This window comes from Corticium candelabrum, chromosome 14 (assembly GCF_963422355.1).
Source record: "Corticium candelabrum chromosome 14, ooCorCand1.1, whole genome shotgun sequence".
Lineage (NCBI taxonomy): Eukaryota > Metazoa > Porifera > Homoscleromorpha > Homosclerophorida > Plakinidae > Corticium > Corticium candelabrum.
The window spans coordinates 6,622,265-6,646,148 of record NC_085098.1 but is presented as its reverse complement, the minus strand read 5'-3'; the positions used below and the strand labels follow the sequence as shown (position 1 = coordinate 6,646,148).

Sequence of the window (23,884 nt, the reverse complement as noted above, 5' to 3'; positions counted from 1 at the left end):
AATATTAATTAATTAATTAATGATTTATAATATTGCATCTTAAATATTACAATGACGTACTACAGGGCACGATAGTTCATCTTTACATGTAAATTGGTTGCTTTCTTGCCGTTTCTCTCGCACTACCTCAAGAAATCCTGAGGCACCACGTTTCTGGTGTGCATAGGCTAGACATCACAAGAAGATAGAATTGCGCATGCGTCTAGACTAACCAAGTCAATACGCGTTCACACGTCTTAGTCTACCAATTGAACTAGAATCTTGAGCAGTGAAACTAAAATTTAGAAATTTTGATCCATTTTCTTGTCGTAGCTATACCAAGGCATTTTAACATCTGTACTTAATTAAGCTTCACGTGCACGATGACTCAAACACATGTACAACCAGAGCAATCATTTGCTTGTAGTCAAACTCTAACCCACCAATTTAAAGCAGTTAGTTAGACTGTTTACAAGCAAAACGCTTCTGATTGCAAATATTTATTCATACATTCTATCTAGAAATACAATTATATTGCTGTAAATCTCACTACACTTACAAACCAATGCCAACAGCTTTGTGTGAATACTTATCTCAGTTTATTACTTTCATGAAGCACTCTATCTCTAGTATTTAATTAAGACAGCATAGACTCTTATTATGTTTACTAACATGATCTGCAACATTTTCCCTTAAAATTCGGTGCATTACACAGACGGTGATCTCGCACTGCGCGACAATAGCCTGGCTCCACCTGACACTTCTCTTGGTCTGACAAACAAGAAATTGAATAAGCCACAGATAGTCGACTAAGCAAATATAAGATAAAAAAAGGAACAAAAGAAAATGTCAAATGACAAACAGAATAGAAAAAGAATATCAGGCAGCCATTCTATACAGACAAACAGAGACAGACAGAGACAGACAGAGACAGACAGACAGACAGACAGACAGGCAGGCAGGCCAGGCAGGCCAGGCAGGCAGGCCAGGTAGACAGACACACAGACAGGAAGGCAAATAGACAGACAGACAGGCAGACCAACAGACAAATGCAAGCAGACAAGGTACAACAGACTGACAATCAGGTTCGATTAAAAGACAGACCAAGAATCTTGAGTTAGAATTATAAACCAAGACTTACCACTAGCAGATGGACATGGTGGCAAGCTGCATTGTTTGAAACTAACTGGTACTGATTCAGCATCACACAGAGAGTCCTGTTTGATCGTTCTTGTGGCGTTCTCTACACACCTCACTCTCCGTTTCTGGTAACCCGTGCCACATGTCACACTGCACAAAGTCCAAGATTTTGTAATCCATGCATACTCTGCAAAAGTTGTCAAGGTCGGACGAGCTGTCGAAAATGGAACAATCCTTGTGCGAGGTAAAATAGTAGTTGGGAGAACAGTTTCTACTATAGCAGCCGTAGTAGCAGCAGCAGTTGGTCTAATACAAAAACTATTAGTCGACAATCATGCTTGACAAGATACAATCCAACTAGAAAAATGCTGCCTACCTTGGACAAGGTCGTTCATTACAAACTCTTCTCTGGCTAGGCTTGGACAGTTCTTTGCACCGATCTGCTCTCTTGCTTTTTCTAGTAGCCTTATCAATGCATCTCACCGTTCGTACTTGAACGCCTCTATTACAGGATACTGAACACGATTTCCACTGTTTCGGATGCCACACAAACTGCCGTTTCACAACAGGAACTGGATTTGTTGGCGTCGATGCATGAGGAACAAGTCTAAACGTAAATTGGTACCTCAACGTTAGTAAACATGGAAGTACGTGTACTGTTAATTAATACAAGTTAGAATATTCTGTTTTTGTACAAGATTCTAAACAGCCAAAACTCACCAGGCACTTGAATACTAAGTCGTTAATAATAGAAATTTCTACGACAGTATAGAAGGCCTGGGCATAAAAATTGAAATCATTTTTGAAATAGAACCCATTTGTGAGCATCTAATCATCTGAAGCATCTATTCAAGACTGGGCTTTAATACGATACAGTTTTGTTACTAAAACATCCTACCTCCATATCAGGTGACGTCACGCAATTGTGTTCCATGCTTAGCTATTCAGAATCACACACATGCAGACAGCCAGACTGAGAGAATAAGAGGCAAATACACAGTCAACAAATAACAATCAAATAAACTTATTATTAATTAACAATTAATTTATTATTATTAACCTCTTTATTATTAATTGTTTAATGGCATTCTGCACCAGCAGGCTATTGTCATCCATAACAGCACGATAATTTCAATTTTAAAAAATTCACACCACCAATGATACTTACTCGACACAGTTAGGATTTACACACTCCCTTGAAGTAGACGGTTTCAATGACTCATCACACTGATGTGAGTCTACTCTTTGGGAAGTCGCAACAGCTACACAATCCACGTGTCTAATCTGCTGACCCAATCCACAGGAAACACCACATGAACTCCAATCGGCAGCTTTCCACATCATGCCAAGACAATTTCCTGATGCATTGCATGGTGGACCTTCAACCATAACAGGCCGATAGTCCAATGAGCATAATTCTGAGTTGACATAGACTCCTGTCTCCTTCAAAGCACATCGTGCTTCCCACTTCTCATAACCACCTACAAACACAGTGCTTACACCATAAAGACAATACCAATAATCTGAATTCAAACAAAAACGTTAAGCACTCAAAGAGAAATAAACTACATGCAAACTACACAACCATGCTACGTTGTTAATTAAGACTCTACTAGCTTAAAATAATTAACACAAGCTCACCATCCCGTTCTCTGCACAGGCAGATTAGATTATTAGTTGTTAGTAAATAAATTTATCGTTGTATGCATTCATGAAGTATATGTATCTCATTCACAGAATTAGCAGCCACAGACAGAATTCTCATAAAGTTCATTAGTTTAATGTTGTATGCAAATTTTTGTTGTTGCATGCATGAGTATCCTGTTCTGACAATTTATCATTAAAGGGTCATCCATAATTGTCGACATTTACTCAAGCGTACAAAGCGTACGCTAGGGGGAGGGGGTTAGAGTAGTTGCATGCTTTGGGGGCAAAGTATAAAATGTCGATGATCTCTTGTGGTCCAGAAGTAGATAAGAAGTGATACTGAAGTCAAGATATTGCATTTACACCTATGCTTGTTGTACATGTGTCTAGCTTCGTCGCAGTGTATGACGCAGATAGCGCACGCTGTTCCTCGCACGTGTTTGAAGTGTGATGGTGTGGGATGGGACGTACACTGCTGTACTGAGAGACTTGTGTCAGAGGCCTTGTGCAGTTCACAAAACAGCAGCGAACAGATACCAGCATTTTGTAAACGCCTTTGTCTTCTCTGACTCACGAGGCAGCTGTTCAGAAGGTAGCCTCGCAAGCCAGGCTCTTCCGCGCAGTCGCTGAGCTAAACGCACATGAATCACACAAGGAGGAGGAGCTTTTGCCGGAATTGCTCCAATGCGAGAAGAGCCTGGCTTGCAAGGTTATTCAGAAGGCACACCAGCAATGGAAGACCACTAGCGTTGGCCAGAACAATGACCTGTGCATTGCAATCTTTGAAAGAGCTTCTAGAAAGATAGAGAAACTGATATACCATGGTAATAGAAATGGTAGCTTCACATGACCAACATTTTATGTACGCTTAGGGGAGGGAGAGGGGTATGCAGAAAGAGTACGCTTCAGTTAATGTTGACAATTATGGATGACCCCTAAGTATATCTCGTTCACATGCATTTTTACTCTGTTCTGAAGAATTAATTAGCAGGCAGACAGAATTCTCATGAAGAATTTCGTTCAGAGTTATATCCCGTTCAATAAATAACATCCCATTCTGAGATCGATTATCTCAAAGTAGAATATATGCCATTACAGATCTCGTTCTTTTCTCAAGCTGATTGCGTTATTGATTTTTAGTTAATAGGTCAGATTCGGTGTAAATGCAATGAGAATTTGGAGAGCTCTAGAAGAGAATGGCTTCAGTCGGCAACAAATCATCGATCACTGAAAGCGTTGCAGAGGATGGCGACGTGTACAGTCCACACGGGATCGGTGCAGGCAGGCGTTCGAATAAACCAGAAGGTGTAGCATTCGCGTCGTCGAGAAATTCTACACAGGGCTCGACCCCTCAAGAGGGGATCCCTAGCACTCCGGAGAAATCCGGCCACTTCACTGTACAGGTTCGGCGCACGCAAGCCAAATTTGGCGGAGATCGGACTCGCCGTCAAAGAAACGATTTTACATACGAATACACGCACAGACACCTCTCCTTTATATATAGAGATGACAAAAGTCAACACACAATTAGCAGCTGTATGTTATAACAGCACAAAAATATTAACAGTTAATTAGTATAAAGCAAAATTACTACCAAACATCAGCATCATGACTTACTTCCAGTGCCACACCCAGCAGAGCAACCAGTTTTGGCAACCGTCCAACCATGAAGTTCAGTAATCTCGTCTACTCTGTCCTTCAGAGCACTGCTGATTACATAACTCACATCAACATGTGGAAACTCGGCCTCAGGTAGAAAGTCAGTCACATGCAACTACAACAAACCAACCAATCACAGATAACACAAGATGATGCTTAAAATATAATTACAAAAATTTCAAAATCGTTTTCAGTTGGGCCATAAAAAAACACAGACTCCTCCTGACTTGCTGCAATGTATCGATAGCTCACTTCACCACCGAACAAAAATCGATATTCTGAAGTGCTCTTGAATTCAGCTGAGTTTAGTTTGGCACCACCACCAAAGGATCTCATCACTGCAACCACAAAAACAATACACTCGATCTAACTACTAGGTATGGTAGTCTCCTTACACTATTCAGACAGTAGCATATTCAAGCACTAATAAGTTACTCCACATTGCAACCAAAATTAAATTTTGTCTTTCTGCATTTTTCTTTCCAGAAAACAATGAAACGTAAACACAAAATAAACCTTAACAAACTAATTAAAAACAGCAAACAAGAAAAGAGGATTATGGAAAAATCAATTTTCTGAGCATTTTCCCTTATAGTACAGTACATACACTTTAAATGCACTCAATGAGTTTTACCAATTTGCTCCTTGACAGTCACTGATTAACTTTTAAAAATGTCACTGTTGGTATGTGTAGAATTTAAATTTTTTATTAACATCACTTCACTGTGAGGACCTACTAAAAAGTCACTACACCAAATCAACTATGTCTTGATTCATTAAAGCCTGCTTCACACTATTGACGCTAAGACACCGCCTTGACGCAGGCGGCATACTTTGATCTTGACTTTGACACTGACGCTGGAATAGGATTCATTCTATTCCAGCATCAGTATCAGCATCAGCGTCAGCATCAACGTCATCATCAGCATCAATACTCTCAGCCAGGCTTAAGACTTTTCTACAGAGACACCAAGCTGAGACAACTTCAAAAAACAACACTTCCTAGCCAGCACACTAAAAAACAGCCATTGTAAGTGATAGCAATTCCAATTGCATCAAATAGTCTTAAATCAGTTGGCTGCAAAAAGGGTAAAAATCAACTACTATTGTAATGTGTTATAATAAATCTAATAATAATGCCAACACAAAGTCTAAAGTGTCTCAGACTGGAATCAGTATGCCCATGTCAATCCATGCACTATCTATTACTTACAGTAATTATTCAAACAATCAAGCATACTTATTGATGTTGGAAGTTTGCTTCTCCGCAGAACTCTGACATGCACCTGGTAGGCATTTTTGGGAACATCAAGAACATGATAGTATCCTGTAGTAACAAAAATGAAAATACAAACGCATCAACATAATTTGCATGTATACCTGCCATGCCCTGCCGTATCCTGTATTTCGACATGACCGTGACACAGTGTGCAGAATCATCACTGCAAAGTCCACATGATGTTGGCTTTTTTGAAGAACCGTACAAGCAGTCACATCCAACTAGCTACAATAAAACACCACCAGCTAAGTATACAAACACAACTACAGAGCTAATTTACGAACCCAGCAAACGCCATTGAGACAACGATTCGCAGAGCGAAGGTCACATCTTGTCCCACTTTCTGCATTGATGCCACGAACTGTTCCATCTTCCAGCCGACAACTGATACGACATGCTCTCAAATCTAGTACATTACACATAACATTTAGATGATTCTAGCAAAGACAAAAGTAGTAAATCACATTTACCCTGCTTTCCCTTAAAACTACATCTAGTATATATAAAGCTCAAATTGTGTGTGTGTGTGTGTGTGTGTGTGTGTGTGTGTGTGTGTGTGTGTGTGTGTGTGTGTGTGTGTGTGTTCGCAAGAAGCAGCCACGTCTTTGGTCCATTCACAACCGAAATCGGGATGCACACTCGGCACGCAAAGGAAAAGTTTGCATAAATTTTTTGCAAAAATTGCCCTGGTCCCTTCTCGAGGGATCGACCAGTGTAAATTTCTCGATGACACAAACGCTACACATTCCAGTTCATTTGAACACGCGTCCACACTAGTCCTGTGCAGACTGTACATGTTGTCGTCCTTCGCAAAGCTTTGAGCAATCAAATATTCTTGCTGATTGCAGTGCTACTCTTCTAGCGCTTTCATTTCTCTTCAAATTCGGATTGTGTTTGCACCGAATCCAACCTACATGTTTTCTGTAGCAAAGCGCTACACGGGGGAGTGTGCCAATTTCTATCAAAAAGAGCGCAAAGAGCAAGATTCTAATTCATTCCGCAGTTCCAGGACCTTGCAACAAAGATTGCACGTGACGTGTCCACATGCTCAGACTGTGTCTTCCGTCACGGTCAGAACCATAAAGTATCTTGCCCATACGAAGGACGGGGCATGTATCTAGTTTGTTATAAATTTGTTATCGATTTCTTTTAATATTGAAGTGAGCATACAAATTTGCAGAACAACGCTTTGCAAGTCTGTTGTATTCATGCTCACTGCATATCTTACATTTGACCGTGTTTATCTTATAATTGTGCAGACAACTCTAACATGAAAACATAGACATTGGCTATAAGTCACTTGTAAACATACCGATGCGCTTGTATTCAGCTACAGAATTTGGGTACAGCTTCCTGCATTGCATTGTTAGTTCATCAGTAAAGTTGCCATACGAATGTTTGCATGCCTGAATTCATAGTATTAACATTTTCAACACATTCACATATCAACAGAAGCATCACAATCAACTGACCTGAGTATTGCAGCAACGATGTCTCTTGCTCTGACCAGAGCAATACTTCCCTCCATATTGTGGACTACAACAAGCAGCAAAAACGTAAGTCTCACTGAATAAGTCTAAAGTACTATGGTATGTATGTATACAGTGTATTCATACTGGCCCAAAAAAAAAACACAAATTTAATGATACAAGTGCTGACATACCTTGGATTAGTGCATGTTCTTGACTCAAGCTGAACTCCACTGCCACATGTCTTAGTGCAAACACTGGATTTCCACTGAGTCCAACTACCATCCTACATATAACCACTGCTGTATTAGTACTTCAACTTGAATACTAGCTGTTCCAACTCAAATTACTCACTGATAACTGGCATTTAGTAAGAAAGTGTACAAATATACAACGAAAATCTTAAGTAAACCACAACATCTCAAATAAGAAATAAACAACATATTGAAACAACATACAGATTAATGAAGGTAATAAATTACTTGTTCAGGTAAGCGTCATCACTCTCAAACACGATGTAACATTTCATGCCATTCGAATACGTGTTTGTGACCACTACAACTTAGAAATGTGTACACGTCCAGCAAATACAAACTTACCAAAGGGCACGGAACAATTTTGCATGTTCGACTAGATGATGGAGGAGGGTCCTGGCATCTGGATATTTCCACATCTTCAGCAGAAGTGTCATCATAACAATGAAGCACACCCTTTTGTTCGCCATTGCCACATGTAGTAGAGCATTGACCCCATGCATCAACTCGCCAACGATAAGATGGACCAGGAGGAGGTGCATCATTGTTGTCTCTAGATGCACACACAGTTGTTAGACACATAATCTAGTGTGCACAAATAAAATGCATGCACTACTGCTACTAGAAGAAATGATGCCTCACAACTATACTACATTCTACTTGTACACCAACAATCATAGCTGTATAACCAAGATTAACCATGCCCATCCACAGAGTTGTCAATGCCCGGTCCAAACCAGAAAAATGCATTTGTCACTTACATGTCACATATAACGTCTGTGTTGCATAATACAGTTTGTATTTTTGGTGGAGTTGCTGCTCCACAGAACCGGTGCTCAACTGCCATTCCCCATCTAGGAACATGGCAGTAGTACGTCACTGTTTGAGTGCCTAGACACAATATACTCATTAGACAAACTATGTGTACTTGAAACAGAGCATCATTATGTCCTACAATCACATTTCCAGACTAAGCATAAACATCCTTACATCCTTACCTCCTCGACACGTCTTGGAGCACGGTGATACTTTCCTTTTCCAGACGTACAAAACTAATCCGTGCTTTGGTTCTGTAATATTTGACGAAAGTGAGTATTGACAAGTGACATTTGGCTCAATAGTAGCTCCAGATGGGGTAAAATATGCCTGAAATAGACCTTGAAATCAACATTTCCTCATAAACTGCAAAAACCTCCTTACATTATGTATACATATGACATGCATGCTACCAAAGATTGCTTATAGTCATACTTCTAGATTAGCACTCATACTATAGAGCCAACCTTCTTAGCTGTACACCTACTACAACGTTAACAAAAACCACAACCTTACCATAGCATTTATACGTTGTTGTACTGGGCCAGCAATCTTAATGCTCTCAATGCCATATGCGGGTCGCGAGTAATCAATCACTGTTCCAGCAGCTTTAACATTTTGCCATACAGCTCCATCATTCTCTTTCCCATTTAGCACATACTGGTCCGGCGTTTCCAACTTCACTGCCAGATAGACATCATTTGAGAAACTGACCTCCTTCACAACAATGTCTCGAGCATGCTTTGGAACAGAACAGACAGCATAGTAGCCTATAAGCCAAAACACAACATGCTTATCAAAACTTGAAAGTGCATGTAGCATCAGAGTGCAACACAGTGCAGCCTAATTAGCCCCTGTATATTCTAACTAATATCCTAACTGCTGAGAAATGTTCAAGCTAATAAACAAACCTACAAACTCACAAATAACAATAAACATATAGACAAGAGATTTAATAATTAAAATATAATTGTGACAAACAAACAGACAAACAAACAGACGAACGAACAGACAAGCAAACAGACAAACAAGAGAAAGAGATAGACAAACAGTCACACAGTAACGAACATTAGCCTCTACAACTGTAATGTGCCCACGTGAACTGGCTGATCAAAAATGAATATGTCTTACTTACCAGGACCAGAAACACGATGATTTAGTGTCTGCACTTGGACGGTGCAAGATCGACCAGTACCCAGACAAACTCCACACTTATCTCTAGCTACAGTCGACTTCCATTGGTCATCACACCCAAATTTCTGCAAAACAAAGCAAATCGATCTGTCACAATCGATAAAGCAAAAGCCAATATCACTATACTACTAAACACTACAGACAGTACAATACAACAGATTTTCTTACAAGACAAAATAGAACTACAGTAATACAGACAAGCCATATCAAGGAAAGAACTATGATAAACAAGCTCCCCTTGGTGTCTGGCTGTTGTTGCAGTTGAGCAGAATTCAATTTACTAACTGCCTTGAAGTAAATTTGAGTCATGAAGTAATAATATAGCACATCAAACCGTTAAAGCCACAACGTCAGTTTGCACTAACCCTGCAAAACAACTAAAGCTACTTCTCTAAGCTTAACTTCCCCTCTTCGAATGTGTTCACTCACATGGACACGGACACACACACACACACACACACACACACACACACACACACACACACACACACACACACACGTGCACACACACGCACGCATACATGCATGCACACACACACACACACACACACACACACACACACACACACACATGCACGCACACACACACACACACACACACACACCAACACAAGCAACGTTTACCTCACAGCGTCCTTTAAAACACCGATCATTAGAGTCTTTATTAGGGTAACACCTTGCTCCATCAAGTAGAACAGCTTTCTGTCTACGTTGTCGTCTCTTAGCAACGTCATAACAATATACGGAGCAAGGCCGATTATCTAAGCACCATAAATATACAGAAATCACAACACACTACCTAAAAATAACGAAGTGTTATATTTCCATACCTTTGTACAAAGGTTGAAGTAGATTACCATCACTATCTTTTTTATTTAGGCATAAATCTCTCCTTTCATTTTCAGAGTCATCAGGACATGGCTATAACACAATATATGTTTAAAAAATCCACATAAATAGACAGAGAATGGAAGATACAGGCAAAGAAAGATCATGTGCAGGTAGTTTAAATGTTAAATATACATGGGTTGACAAAACTAGCAGCACAAACAGACAATTGCTAGTTACAGCTACTGCAACCCAAACCATATCGTTTGAGCCATCCAATAAGAACAAAGATTACTATCTCATACAAATGTCATGCTGCTGCCCAGTAACACTGAAAGTGTAAGAATGCCTTTGCAAGTCAGTCAGTCTCTACTAGCTGCTAGTAATCATGTGTTTGCAAATGCTAAAAACTACTTCACTAACATCTTGCGTCACACAATTCGCATACACTCACCAGTTTATTGCATAGTTCCAAACTGTATCGTTGACCTTCACATTCTCGACCTCCATTCCTGGGTCTAAACACAAACAACACTCCCTAACTAAACACCACCATCTTTCTGTCATTCGTACTTTGGACTAGTGCAGTAACGTTGTTGGTACTGTATGCCACCACCACAGCTTCTTGAGCACTCAGAAAACACAGACCAGTCACTCCAACTTCCATGTACTGGTGAATCATGACGAGTATAATTTTCTTTTTCACTTTCAGGCACACACTGGCCTCTGATGCATACTTGGTTAGTGCCACAAGTGCTGCCATCAGCAGCAGGAATGTAAACAGTTGTACAAACTCGTCCCTCACTACACCACAGTGCTTGACAAATTTTCTACACAACCAAACATATCAAACATCTACAATAAACCGATTTCATGCCATGCAGTTGTTTATCATGCTGTGCTTAAGTTAATTCTGTGCACCAAGACAAAAGAACAGTAGTGCATTGTTCTTTGCATTGTTCTTTGCTAGCATTTGCTTTAACCTAATAACTAAGCACTCATGGTTTCATGTAGGATTCTCATTGATTGATAACGTCATAGTAATTAGGTACATATGTTATAAGACTATTGTACTGGAAGGTGGCCAAATGTTTGTAACTAGCTGAGCAGCCGTTCTTTAAATGCTGAAGATTTCAGAATAGGTTCTCTATCAACCCATGTTTATCAAAAAACAGTAAATATCTAAATGCCTGGATACACGTATGGCTTACTCATTCTTTTTAAATAACAACGCCAACACACATCAAGGCGGCTATCACATAGGAACCTGCCTCCTTTTGAAAATATGCAATGTCAATGTCCATACCATGTTGGTGATTTGACACCATACTAGATCTATGATGCATTCGTTTTTTATTACAACGCTATCAGACATCAAGACAGCTCTGGTTAGGTAGGTGCTACGTTTAGACACCTCCAATGCAGAAAATTGTCGCAAACTCGACTCCTCCAATCTGACAATCACCAAACAAACTAAAACATTACCAAACAAAGATTCGTGTCGCCAACCACGTCCGATCTCTATTGGTGCTTTCGTGTGCCATAATTCCCAGACATACAAAGCATACATTACCTCTGCTTTATAAAGATTACCAACAATAATCATTAAAAGTCTGTTCGATAAACAAAAAAACGTAGAAAAAACACATATTTGAAACATGTGAGCATAAAGTTTATAAATTTACACCATTCGATAGCTCTGTGATGATCAAGGTGGTCAAAAATCAGTAAATGGAGCTCAAATTGGCTAACCAATAGAATAAAATTAGCAATAGCATGTTTGGCATGTCATAATACCATGTATGTATTAATTAAAGAATGAGTAACCATTTCTACCAGATGCTAGGAGGTAAATTTTACCACTGGAGGTAGCTCTCCCATGAGAGGATATTGTCCAAACTAAATGAGCACCTCTGTAAACTAGTGCACATCCCATCATAAAAAGATCAATTATTATATTATTGTAATTTAACATTCCAAGATTATGAACAAACCAAAGTGCCAGCTGGGATCTGATGTCATGTGGATACAAAGTAGACAAATCACTTCGCCATCAATTAGTGAGCACTAATTACCAACAGAGAGAAGAGACAATACAACATCACTAGCAATGGCTGCACTTGAAAAAACTATTTTGAATAAAATCACCTCCACTCGTTTGTAACAGCGTTCGTCATTTATAACTAGCCGATCCACTTGATCTGCTCTTTATGCTTCTTAATTAATTATGGCAAGTTCAGAAAAGTCAGATTTTGTTCTAGAGTGCCAAAATCATCACTCAAACTTCTAAGCTGTGAATATTTGACTAAAGGTAATACGAAACATAGCAACCATTTCAAACCAATGTCCAGATTAGACCTCCCCATGCACCTTGGTTCACCTTCCCAAGGTCAATCAAAGCAGATAAGCATAAATGAGAGCTGAAGTCTACAAGGCCATTAATAAATAAAGCCTAATTAAATTATTTATTAGTGTGACTTATTGTTAAAGCCATACATGCAAGGACAAATATTTAATTTCCTGGAAGTCACATCAACCAAGACACAACTCAGTCTTATACCGCCTAGCTGATTCTGTGTTAGCATCCTATAGCCACCAACATAGCATGGTCCTAAAGTTTAGAGGGCTGATCAATCACAACGCAAAGCCACGCCCATTCTTACTCTTTTAGTTCACCAGCATAGACATTAACACTTGAGGGAAGAAAGCACCTACCTCATCTATTCAATGTTAATATGATGTACTTGATGTTTATGTTAATGTTTTAAATTTCCACTACAAATAACATTGCATTGCACCAATTTCTTACCATTTTTGCCCAAGAAAATTGGCAAAAGGTAGACTTTCTCCCAACTTGAAAAGAGCACTGATCATCGAGATCATACCGTGCACCTGTCCACTTGCTTGGGTACTGCAACGTATGAGTTGGAGGCTCATCCAATAGACAGTCGAAGTTGTATTCCTTCCTAACAAAAGAAACAATATTCAATTACGAATGAAAGATGTGCATGCATGCATGAGTGTGTGATGCTCGACAGTCTCCAATATTCTAATTCATACCTCAAGTACTTTTCAACATATTGCTTGCTGCAACTAGACCAGTGGTATAAATTTGCTTGACCAGACACCTGAGGCGACATAATTTCTCGTGAAGAACTACTACAGTAATTGCCATCACCATCATGAAACATCCCGAAACTAACCAAGAAAACAATCTACAGTAGCATCATAGACTGTTTCGCATATAATTCTATGTACCTGTGACCTGCCTCATGTGCAATAACAAAGCCCCCTCGAACACCCGAGTCATAAGCTACTTGACATGAATACTCTGGTCGACACATTGCCTCTACATATGCCCGGCCTAATTCTCCACATGCCACATTGCCTGTAGCACACAGTTCATTTCTGTAATGTCGTAAAACAGAGAAAAAGTCAATGTTGTGTATCACCAAGTGCACATCTGTCAAAAATTACATGAATGGCAAACCCATACATACCCTGTTAGAAGAATAGCATAATCGTGGTGTGCCTTTGATGCCTCATTTGGACTATTTATTTGATGCTGCCATGCACAAAAAGATCTCATCAGTAGCAAAGAGTTCTTGCTCAAAGTGAGCTGACTCTAAAAGTATTAGAAATGACATGTACAATAACAGTAATGTAATGACTTGGTCTGGACCATCCACACACAGCTGTGTTGTACTTGGTACCCATACATTGCTTCAAAGCTCTTGCTTTGCGGCATTATCCAGGTATCAGTAATAAGCCAGTGAGTGGATGGTTTAAAATGTGTACACTTCACTTACAGGTGTTGATCGCAAAAGAACCAAACGTAATACTACAAATCGGACATCAAAGCCAGTAGCCTTATCTGCCCATAACAAGTTTGCCTTTGAAAAAAACAATTTTAGTTTACAAGAGGCATGCAAAGTATGAATAAACCTCACTATGTTCATCAGTGATAAAACGTAATTCCTTAGCTGTAGATCAGTCATTCGCCGTTTGTTTATTACATACTTGTCAACAACAATAAGTGTTTCCACATATAGAGTGTGATCTCTGGCTGATCGTCTGGTTGTGCGACTGAAAGTATCTCGTTCTGAACGATGGTGTTGATCAAACCGAGATTCATTATGACCCACATCATCTGAAATAAGTTAATAATATGTGTAAATTCAACACACAACAAGATGATTAGTATCAACACTTCCATACCAAACTACTGTACAAAATACAAAAGCTCCCCCCACGACATGCATAGAACCAGCTTCATATTCAATGTCAGTTGCCAGAGTGCAAATATAAGCTTTGTTGCAAAACTAAAATTCCAATTAGAAAGACTAGAATGACTGGGCATCATTTGTGAACTACTCAGCTTACAGGATGTCATAAATAATACAAGTATCAATTAAACAAAATTGACAAATCCAACACGTAAACTTGACCAAGGTAAACAGATGTATTCATGAACAAAGATCAAGTGATGTTGTGAAAACACCAGCATACAGAAAAGACTATACACTGCATTCTTAAAAATATAAGTATGTAATTAATGATGTGCCCAACATTGACGATCCGATCTAAGAATTTTACAACCAAGGACTGCACAATTTTATCATGCTGACCTAGAGTCATGTACTATAGTAGTGCATGTCCACATAAACCATAATCAATTGAGAACTAATTGTAGCGTTCTTGCCTACACATTACTTACTGACTTAATTATGTTGTGTTGCCATAATTGGTCAATCTGAGTTGAGTTGCCATATGTGGCCATACCTAATTTGCATCTTTCCAGTATTTGACTGAACCGGCATTTTTGGTTTAAGTGAACTAGTCCGGTGAGTTGGATAGTAGTCAGTTGGCAAAGTGGAGAGTTAGCGTGCGGGTAATAGAGAACTCATGTGTTTTGTGCACTCACTCTGGTGTCGACCGCTACTGCCTTCTGGCTGTACCTACATTGTTGCCACTTGTCATCCAGCTGGTGACACTAATTACTGAAAATGGTGCAAGAAAGGTTTCCTCAATTACCCAGATATTTCTGTCACCAAGTGACCAGGATGTGGAAATATTTGCAACTCTTACTGTGTGACATTCTTAGCAACAGCTAAAATCAATTCTACAACCTTAATTAATCTCAGAATACCAAGTCATAGGTCATGCACCCTCAAAGAATTAAGTTTTGGATGGCAACCCAACCACAAATTAACCAGTAGCCCCACATGCCACAGATAAGATATCTCCAAAGAAAATGTCTAATGTCATGCCCCTACCTGACATCCTGCAACCACCCTAATCAAGCCCAAGACCACATCTAACTTTAGCTCCTCCTGCTAACAGCTTCATAATTAATCCATGCTAATAATAGTCAGTACACCCTTCTAAGGTAGAGGCTTACCATCTACTGTATCATCTAATGTATACACACAATAACAGTTCACCCTATAGTGACATTCCATACCAAAGTTACTTAACAGATCTCCAAAGTTTAAAACCTGTCATTAATGACATTTCATGAGCTCTTAATCAACTATTAAATCTACGCATTTGCCTAACCATTCTGGGGAAACCAACACTGGTGGCAATCATTCCTGAAGCTCTTTCACCACTACCAAGCAACACCTGGCAACTAAAGTATCATCCACCCACATGCATAATTTTTGAGACATTAAATGCTGTAATTTCCTGGACTACAAAATTACTGCTCTCAATTGCTAGATTTAGAAGAACCAGCTGTATCAAGTTAATTAATAGAGCACTCTCCTGTCTTGGTATGCAAGTTATTCCCAAAGTAGTGCAGTACTCTCTGCATCAATAGTTATACCACACCACAAACGTATTATCCTGAGTACATTAAATAATTGGCAGAATGACCACACCATGACGTCGTCTGAGATCAATAATTATTTATCGGACATTCCAAGATTGACCTACCTACGTTGATCATCCCTATTTATTATCACACCCATGGCCAATGCCTATAGCTCCCTGCCAGGTACAAAGTTGCGCAAACAGCGAATACACAGACCACTAACAGAGAACAAATTAAGCCTAAGGAAGCACGCAAACAGAAAACAACAAACATAATTAACGCACAATTAAACAAACCTGCCCTGGTGACATGACATTCCGGTTTCTCTTCGTTTGTCCCTGCTCCTGTCGACCTTCGCTGTAGGACGTGTGCTCCCCCACGTCCACCAGAATTTCCTCCCTCTGCTGCTTCAATGTGCATGTCGTACCCAGGCATCCTCAGAACTCCGGTCTGAAGAGAAACCACACAAAACACACTTATACAACAAATGCGATAACCGTAACAAGCAAAACACCAACCATGTTACCGTCGCACACGCTTATTGCTGCTTGACCCCACTGTCTACTGTTCTCGCCTCTCCCTTCAAAAACCCATCCATGTAAATGACATCCTTCATCGACCATCTCCTCTGTTAAAATCTCTTCGCTTCCAGCGTTTCCCACGTCGATCGTCTGCACAAACGCTGACGGTGACAACAGCACCTCATTTGGTGCCATTTGCAGCTCATAGTCAACACCGAACCCGCTGAGTTGATAGACCACCGGCGCTTCGCCGAGAGCATCACGTCTGTTTCGCCCCGCCCATTTCAACCCACTTGGCCACAGATTTGTCGTCCCTACGCCGTCCTCGCGTTCAATTCGAACGGGAAATACGATATCTAGTCGAATAGAGTACACACAAGTCAAGACATACGACACAGTAGCGAGAACAAAAATCGCCGGCAAAATAATTCTACGTGAGTTTCCGTATACCTTTGTCTGCATCATCCTCAGACCAGTTCAAATCCTAATAATTAGAGTAGCATTCGATACGGCAATTCGATGCGACTCGTTGAGACAAACCTGGAAGCCTTCCGATACCGGCGTCACAGCGGCAACAACAAGGCAATAACAGAAGGTAAACTCAACATGTGAACGGCGCATCTCTCCACCTGCTTACTGACTACTCGACCGCGAGCCGGACTTCAAATGGACCGTCTCTTGCGGATAGCTAACAAAGCAACTATTATTTACACTAGGGCTAGTAGGCATGCCCACGAAACCGGAAGTTGTGCGCAAGCGTATCGGTGTCGCGAATTGTGCTTCTCTAAAGTGACAGCTTGAATTGCTGTGAGTTTCGAGAAACGGGGTGTATGGGAGGTGATAGAAGTAGAAAGAGCAGCTGTCCGCTTGTGCTAGTCAAGCGTCAACGCGTCAGTTCTTCGATACGTCAGCAGCCGTTCAACCTCTTACATTGTAATTAGATGCATTATTAGTGCGACCAGTTTTATCATGAAATTGTGAAGTAAATGACCCATATGACGCCGAGAAATCTGCAATCTTATTAGACAAGTATCACGTTTGTTACGTCGCTTAGACGAAATGGCGAAGAAGATGAAACTCGCGCATATCCGGTGATTAGGTCTACTAATGTGATTAAGTACTAATACGATTAGCTTGCATGTAAAATGACTCCCATACGTATTCTAGAGATCTCAGAGTTCGCGGAACGCGCACGGTCGTTCTAAAAAACAAGTCACCTACTAGAAAGAAAGTCCTGCGTGTCTGTGGCATACGAGCTCAGTGTTCCACTAACTTGGTTGTTAAAAGCGAAGCAACAGCGCCAGAGTAAACAGATTGTGTGACACCGGATACTAATTGTAAACACCAGACCGACGGTGCGAAGTCGCGAACGAAAACTTACAGTAGAGAAAACGAAGAATTCCAAGCGCACAGTTAGTGTTCAAGTTTCTCGTCTATCAGACTGATTATGAATAACAAAAACAGCGCTCAATCACGTGCAAGATTGATTACACAAAACCGCCATGAAACCCGTCTGGAGAGCTCTATAGCCTCGTGGTACCATCTGTCCAACAACACAGGAAGACCATCATGATTGACTTCCTTCTCTATTCCGACAGGTTGAGACCCCAACTTCAAACAGGTAGTCTAAATAGCCGCAAATGTATTATGTAATCGTCATAAGTGTATAGTTTATAGTCTCTAGCATCTCCAAAGACACTCGTGACAATCCGTAATTCAAGACTGGCACCTAATCTTTGTCTAACAGAACTCTAAAGGCACACCAGGGTGCCAAGAAGCCACACATCCACTATTACTGTGTATATCATGACTAGAGGTTCTGTAATTGTGAGTAGATAATAAGCTCGATGAAGACATGAGAAACCTCTGATCACCATATCTTCTAATACCAATAGATAGATCCGCATGGTCAACAAAGACATCCTTGTTTTACTACCTTACTGGTTGTCCAACACAACAATAATAAGTATGACAATTCCCATACGATCCACAACTATACATACTCGGAAATGCAATTAGCGCAGACAAAGTCACAATTCTGACAGTAGCTGTCACAGCCCAAAAAAAGTATATATACTTTGTGGCAAGAGATAGCAATCTTATAATTACATAACGAATGGTTTAGGACAGCAGAAGCAAGACTGCTGAAGCCACTAGGTTCTTGTGTCACTTGCTAATGACATTAGATTCAGTTTAGGATGTACCTACATGCTGCAGGTGTTCATGAGAGCATGAGTACTTGCAACATATAGTCAAAAGTCTACCCACCTGTAACAATACGCTATTACATGCTTCTGATGTAACAGTTGCAAAGAAACAAACTCCAAATGTACTTTCTGCTCAACCTAAAAGTGATCTGCAATATTATGTGTAGCTAACACATTCAGATTGAAACAGTTTAGACACTCATACCAATGATTCATAAATGCAAACGTCCAAGACACCTGTTTACAGTGTAAAGATCAACTTATTTCCTTTGAGAGACAACGTTGGCACTAGTACTAATACAGTTTGTAGCCCTCTAACATACTATTCACGTGTGGGTCAACGAACAAACACTCTAACAGCATATATCGACGTATAATCACCAGTAAGTGTGCTTACCTTCAACGAGCGTGAGGTTCAAATGGTCTGTTCATCTCTGATACCTAGCTGTTGGTGCTAGCATGCTTATGATCAGCAACCACTATGGGCAACCATCCGTCATAAAAAATAATCAAAACATCTATAGTAATGAATCAAGAAAGTAAACCACTATCCTGTACAGTGTTGTTAAAAAGTTAAAAGACTAAACCACAGACTAAACAGTTAAAAACTTGCAAATCCTTAGTAACCAACTAGTGCCAACCAGTCATCCAAAGATTGACTTGCTGGTAAATCCAGCTGTGTATATGCCTCCCTAATATCATACCATCAGCATGTCAATACCGACTGCAGAACATAGTGTGTACAGCATATAAAGACACAACAAACACTACACCCACACATGCACAACCACTGATTACCTCTCATTGAATACATCACTCAATTATTCATTTCTCACAAGCATACAACTGTGACAGCTTGCCCACTCAACTCATGTCGACCAACAATATACTGCCAACATTCTTCAACAATATCAATAGAATCACTTTACTGCACAGACATGACTTCTAGCATTTGCCTAAAACTTTAGATGAACCTCATTTGTACAGCAGAAAAATCCTAACTGTCCAACTGCCAAATTTGGTGGTGCACGAAAGCATTCTATAACAACAAATAACATTAAAGAAAAACTAAATTTCACCATTATAACTTTAAGTAGCACCAGTGATTCCAGAAAGAAAGTAGAAAATGTCATAAGACTTATCTTTTGTCTGTCTCATACATTTATATAAAAAAAGTAGACATGTATAGTTATTTAAAGAAACTGACAGACACACAAAACACTAACTGACACACAAGCAAACCTAAGACAGAGCAACCTAAACACACTGACAGACAAAGAAAAGCAATGATCTGCCACAAAAATGATGTTGAATTGTAAGCATCTAGCAATAAAATGTACTAAACAATTTCAATCATTGGCTTCTATCTCTAAAATAGTCAGACAATGCAAATAAAATAATGAATAAATCAACAGTATCTCACAATTGGGTTCAGGTCCACAGAGTTTGAGTGTGCAAGTTTGCCTATCAGTTGGCTTTAACTTTGCATCACAACGAGATGCCTTTTTAGACTTCCCTGTTTTCGTGTCTATACATCGTACAGCTCTCATCTGATATCCAATGCCACAGGTAGTGCTACAGCGCTTCCAACGCTTGTATATCCACTTATACTTCGGAGCAACGGTAGATGGCAATGTAGCAGGTCTAGTCCAATCAGCAAAAATCAGTATTAATTACTTCACAACCAAAAGCAATTACTTTCTTGATTCACAAGTACATGTTAATAATAAGCATAGCAACTCACTCTTCACATCTAGTTCCAATGCACTGCTGTACAGTTGGTGGCTTTGAGGAATTACAAAGGTCGTCGTCTCTTGTAGCCAATTTTGTTCTCTGGGAAACACACCTTACAGCCCTTGTTTGCTGCCCTTTTCCACAAGACTGGCTGCATAATGTCCAAGGACCTACTTGCCAGACTACACCAGGACAATTGCCAACTCCTTTGCACGGTACTTGGTGAGAGGCAGGTTTGTAGTCACTTAAACACAAAGATATAGAAGCCTTAGCTCCTGTCCTCTTGTATGCACACTGCGCTTTCCAACCTTGAACTCCAGCTACAATAAAGTTGCAACTGTAACCACTACAAATTTCAATATTACAAATATTTTGCACTTCAATATTTCTATCTACTGTTAGAACTCTCTTCTTGCATCTGCTACTAGCACTCTTCGCTTCATCCAAATATTCTGTTTTGATGCAATACTTCTTACCTCTGCTGCCACATGTAACCGAGCAGCTGGCTTTGACTAATTTCCAACCATATGGATGATTATATTGCTCAGCCTTTTGTCTGTACTCGCTACTGATAATATACGATACATCTATGGCAGGAGACTGACCTGCAGCTGCTTTTAGCAAATCCATCTGAAACAAACAGTTCACTCATTGAAATTTAGTTCCAAGTAGTTTTATGCTAGATTCAAGGATTCTTATTACAAATATTGCCAACTCTCCCTCAACAGGTCCATAGAACTCCATTGATTCCTCATGAGCAGTATGATTGCGAGTATAGCTCACTTCTCCACCAAAAGCAAATCGAGTTCCACTACTAGAACTAACTCTTCCCCACCCAGTACTCGTAACAACTACAAAAAAAGAATCAATTACAATCTACATCTACAGTTATTAAAACAACAGCTGAAACAATGCAATGACATTTCAGTGGTGTTGATTACATTGTAATGTTGATGTGATTAGTAGTCACCCAGAAAGTCAGCAGATCATAGATGTCTACTAACACAAGGCATCCTATTGAATTTGACCTAACCCCTTCCTCACCAATACTATCAATTTCAAGCAGTGTTTGGCTGCAGAAGACTGCTTGATTTTCACATGCAAACATGCACACAATGCATGAGTGTCGTGTGTGTGTGCACACATGCACATACGCACACGTGCACACACACACACACACACACACACACACACACACACACACACACACACACACACACACACACACACACACACACACCAATCAACCATAGCCCTTACTTAGCTCTGCTCTAACATCACTTCCTGTTTTTATGTCAATTCGCACTTGATAAGCACCCTTTGGTACATCTAAAATATGATAATCTCCTGAACAACATAGCACTTCTATAAACCGCATACAATGAAATTACAAGTGTGATCCACAAACTCGCAATTTGGTGCTGTATTCTGTATTTAGCAAAAATTTCAATGCACTTAGCTGCTTGGTTGCTGCAAAGACCACAAGCTGATGGAATATTTGTAGACCCATACACACAATCACATCCAACCATCTAAATCAAAAGACAGTGATTCGAATCCTATGTTGTGCTAAGGCATTTTCAAATATCAGAATCTAATCTGTATTAGTAAACTACATCAACTAATTTGACAAAAAGCTACCAGCATGCTTAGCAGGAAAGTTTTAGTGTGTTCGTTTGTTTGTTTGCTTGTTAGTTTGTTTTGTTTCTCATTGTTGCCCCCAGTGGGAAATACATCATGTACATGATGTAAAATAAATTTCGATAATAACAACAATAATAACAGAAACATGAACACAACAATTATTTCTTGTCACCTATGTACAAAAATCTGTCAACAACCAAAAAATTTCAGAGTACGAGTCCAGCAACAGCCATACAGACCAAAAAAGCTTGTCTTAGAAGCTAGTAGTGCTGCTGTCTTCGTTAGATATATAAAAGATTAAAGCCCAATAAACTAGGAATGCATTCATAAACTTGAACGACATGCCAAGTCATGTACTTTGTAAGGATGAATCAAAAATGCATTTTTCAGTGTTTTTAGCCATTGTGCCAGTATTCTGTCTTCTGCCAGTGCATGCATATCAACAGTTAAATAAACAAGTGATCAGTCACTGATCCGACACATACACTAACACAGACTGTAGCATAATGTTCCAAGTCATTCCGTACTATTATGGTAAGTGTAAGTCTTCAAGCGTACATGTAAACAGACAGTTTCATATGTTCACGAACTCACCACACAAGCCCTATTAAGACATCGATTTGATGAGCGCAAGTCACATCGAGTTCCATCCTCAGCATTGATAACATTGATAGAACCACTCCTTAATCTACATCGGATTTGGCACGATAACAAATCTGCACACATAAAACTGCAAAAACAACCGGTCAAAACATTGACTATTTTCTTAACAAAATAGAGTAGCACAACTATCAACAACTACCACCTGCGAGTCTAATTTCGTACCAGAGGGAGAATACAGAGCATTAGATCCTAAATACTGTTTTCGACATTGTGCTGTAAATTCATCAATATATGTAAACAGACATGCCTAATCAAACAGTAATCAATGCTTGTCAAACAATAATTTTGTACAACCACTAAACGTCTAACTTCAGTGTTGCAACAGACATGTCTTTGACTGACACCAACGCAAAGTTTCCCCCCATCTGTTGGTCTATAAATATTCCACAAATTTTAATAGTGAAATCATCACAAACTATTGGCATAGTAAATAGTAAACCTTGGATTTGTGCAAGTTCTTGTTTCCAAAGAAACACCCGATCCACAACTCCTTGAGCAATCTCCAGATGCTCTCCAAGTAGACCAGCCACCATTGACCGGGTTCTAGCAAAAGCATATCTGTATAATTGCATCCACAATAAACAGCTGTGTTGGACATGCATGTCAGCTACTGCAGATATTTCAACATTTCGATAAACTAAAAGATGGTGGTTGTTAATCATTGCAAACACACCAGAAAACATAGTTGACTAAACTAAAAATTAAAATTAAAGTGTCTGATAACTGGACTGACATCTTTCAATAAGAAAGGTAATACTTAATGTTAATCATGCGTTTCTAAAATATGCCCTTCAATGTGTTGTAATAATATAAGTTGTTCTAGATGTTTACTTGCTATTATTATAACATCATACGTTAGCATACCAGCTTGCAGACTGGTACAGTGCAGTTGCGTGTAAACTCAGGAGATTCAACTGAATATTGGCATTTCCATTTGTCAACATACTTCTCATACGTTTCATCATAGCAACGAACATGTTGATTCTGCCAGCTTGCTCCGCACGTAGCAGAGCACTGGCCCCAATTTCCAATACG

At 39.6% G+C, this 23,884-nt stretch overlaps 3 protein-coding genes across 4 annotated transcripts in view; all 3 read right to left on the bottom strand.

Annotated features, from left to right (window-relative positions):
* Positions 1–433: 433 nt before the first annotated feature.
* On the bottom strand, positions 434–17,644 carry LOC134190185 (A disintegrin and metalloproteinase with thrombospondin motifs 18-like). Its single transcript, XM_062658619.1, has 31 exons — positions 17,142–17,644; positions 17,052–17,085; positions 16,599–16,957; positions 16,377–16,530; positions 14,216–14,415; positions 14,075–14,158; positions 13,766–13,890; positions 13,524–13,673; positions 13,326–13,463; positions 13,075–13,231; positions 10,839–11,095; positions 10,720–10,783; positions 10,268–10,358; positions 10,062–10,198; positions 9,379–9,502; positions 8,760–9,013; positions 8,426–8,573; positions 8,189–8,318; positions 7,773–7,980; positions 7,368–7,459; positions 7,177–7,240; positions 7,017–7,110; positions 5,989–6,110; positions 5,806–5,929; positions 5,666–5,752; positions 4,597–4,763; positions 4,384–4,540; positions 2,288–2,600; positions 1,496–1,726; positions 1,121–1,425; positions 434–750 (listed from the first exon to the last, which is right to left on the bottom strand). The coding sequence occupies exons 1-31, from the start codon at positions 17,220–17,222 to the stop codon at positions 647–649; spliced, it is 4,755 nt and encodes a 1,584-aa protein (XP_062514603.1). The 5' UTR covers positions 17,223–17,644; the 3' UTR covers positions 434–646.
* A 1,962-nt stretch (positions 17,645–19,606) lies between these two features.
* LOC134190190 (A disintegrin and metalloproteinase with thrombospondin motifs 16-like) lies at positions 19,607–22,990 on the bottom strand. The gene is made up of 8 exons (XM_062658627.1): positions 22,781–22,990; positions 21,951–22,074; positions 21,803–21,889; positions 21,245–21,393; positions 21,019–21,172; positions 20,553–20,862; positions 20,232–20,452; positions 19,607–19,847 (listed from the first exon to the last, which is right to left on the bottom strand). Coding segments are annotated over exons 1-8 (1,179 nt in total). The 5' UTR covers positions 22,913–22,990; the 3' UTR covers positions 19,607–19,845.
* LOC134190187 (A disintegrin and metalloproteinase with thrombospondin motifs 18-like) overlaps positions 22,781–23,884 on the bottom strand; it is a 10,965-nt gene continuing 9,861 nt past the window's right edge. For both annotated transcript variants that reach the window (XM_062658623.1, XM_062658624.1), the window contains 5 exons: positions 23,714–23,884; positions 23,289–23,392; positions 23,159–23,222; positions 23,012–23,096; positions 22,781–22,902 (listed from right to left, as the gene is read on the bottom strand). The exon at positions 23,714–23,884 is cut by the window's right edge and continues 22 nt beyond it. The gene's annotated coding sequence lies outside the window, so the exon portion shown is untranslated. The remainder of the gene's footprint in view (positions 22,903–23,011; positions 23,097–23,158; positions 23,223–23,288; positions 23,393–23,713) is intronic.

Coding starts and splice junctions, on each gene's coding strand:
- LOC134190185 (XM_062658619.1), bottom strand. CDS start 17,222: ATGCGCCGTTCACATGTTGAGTTTACCTTCTGTTATTGCCTTGTTGTT. Junction 14,159..14,215: donor TTTTATCACTGATGAACATA/GTGAGGTTTATT, acceptor TTTTTTTCAAAG/GCAAACTTGTTATGGGCAGA. Junction 4,764..5,665: donor CAAACTTCCAACATCAATAA/GTATGCTTGATT, acceptor TTGTGGTTGCAG/TGATGAGATCCTTTGGTGGT.
- LOC134190190 (XM_062658627.1), bottom strand. CDS start 22,912: ATGTGTGCAGATTTGTTATCGTGCCAAATCCGATGTAGATTAAGGAGT. Junction 22,075..22,780: donor GTCTTAATAGGGCTTGTGTG/GTGAGTTCGTGA, acceptor CTTTTGATTTAG/ATGGTTGGATGTGATTGTGT. Junction 21,394..21,802: donor TGATGTTAGAGCAGAGCTAA/GTAAGGGCTATG, acceptor CTTTTTTTGTAG/TTGTTACGAGTACTGGGTGG.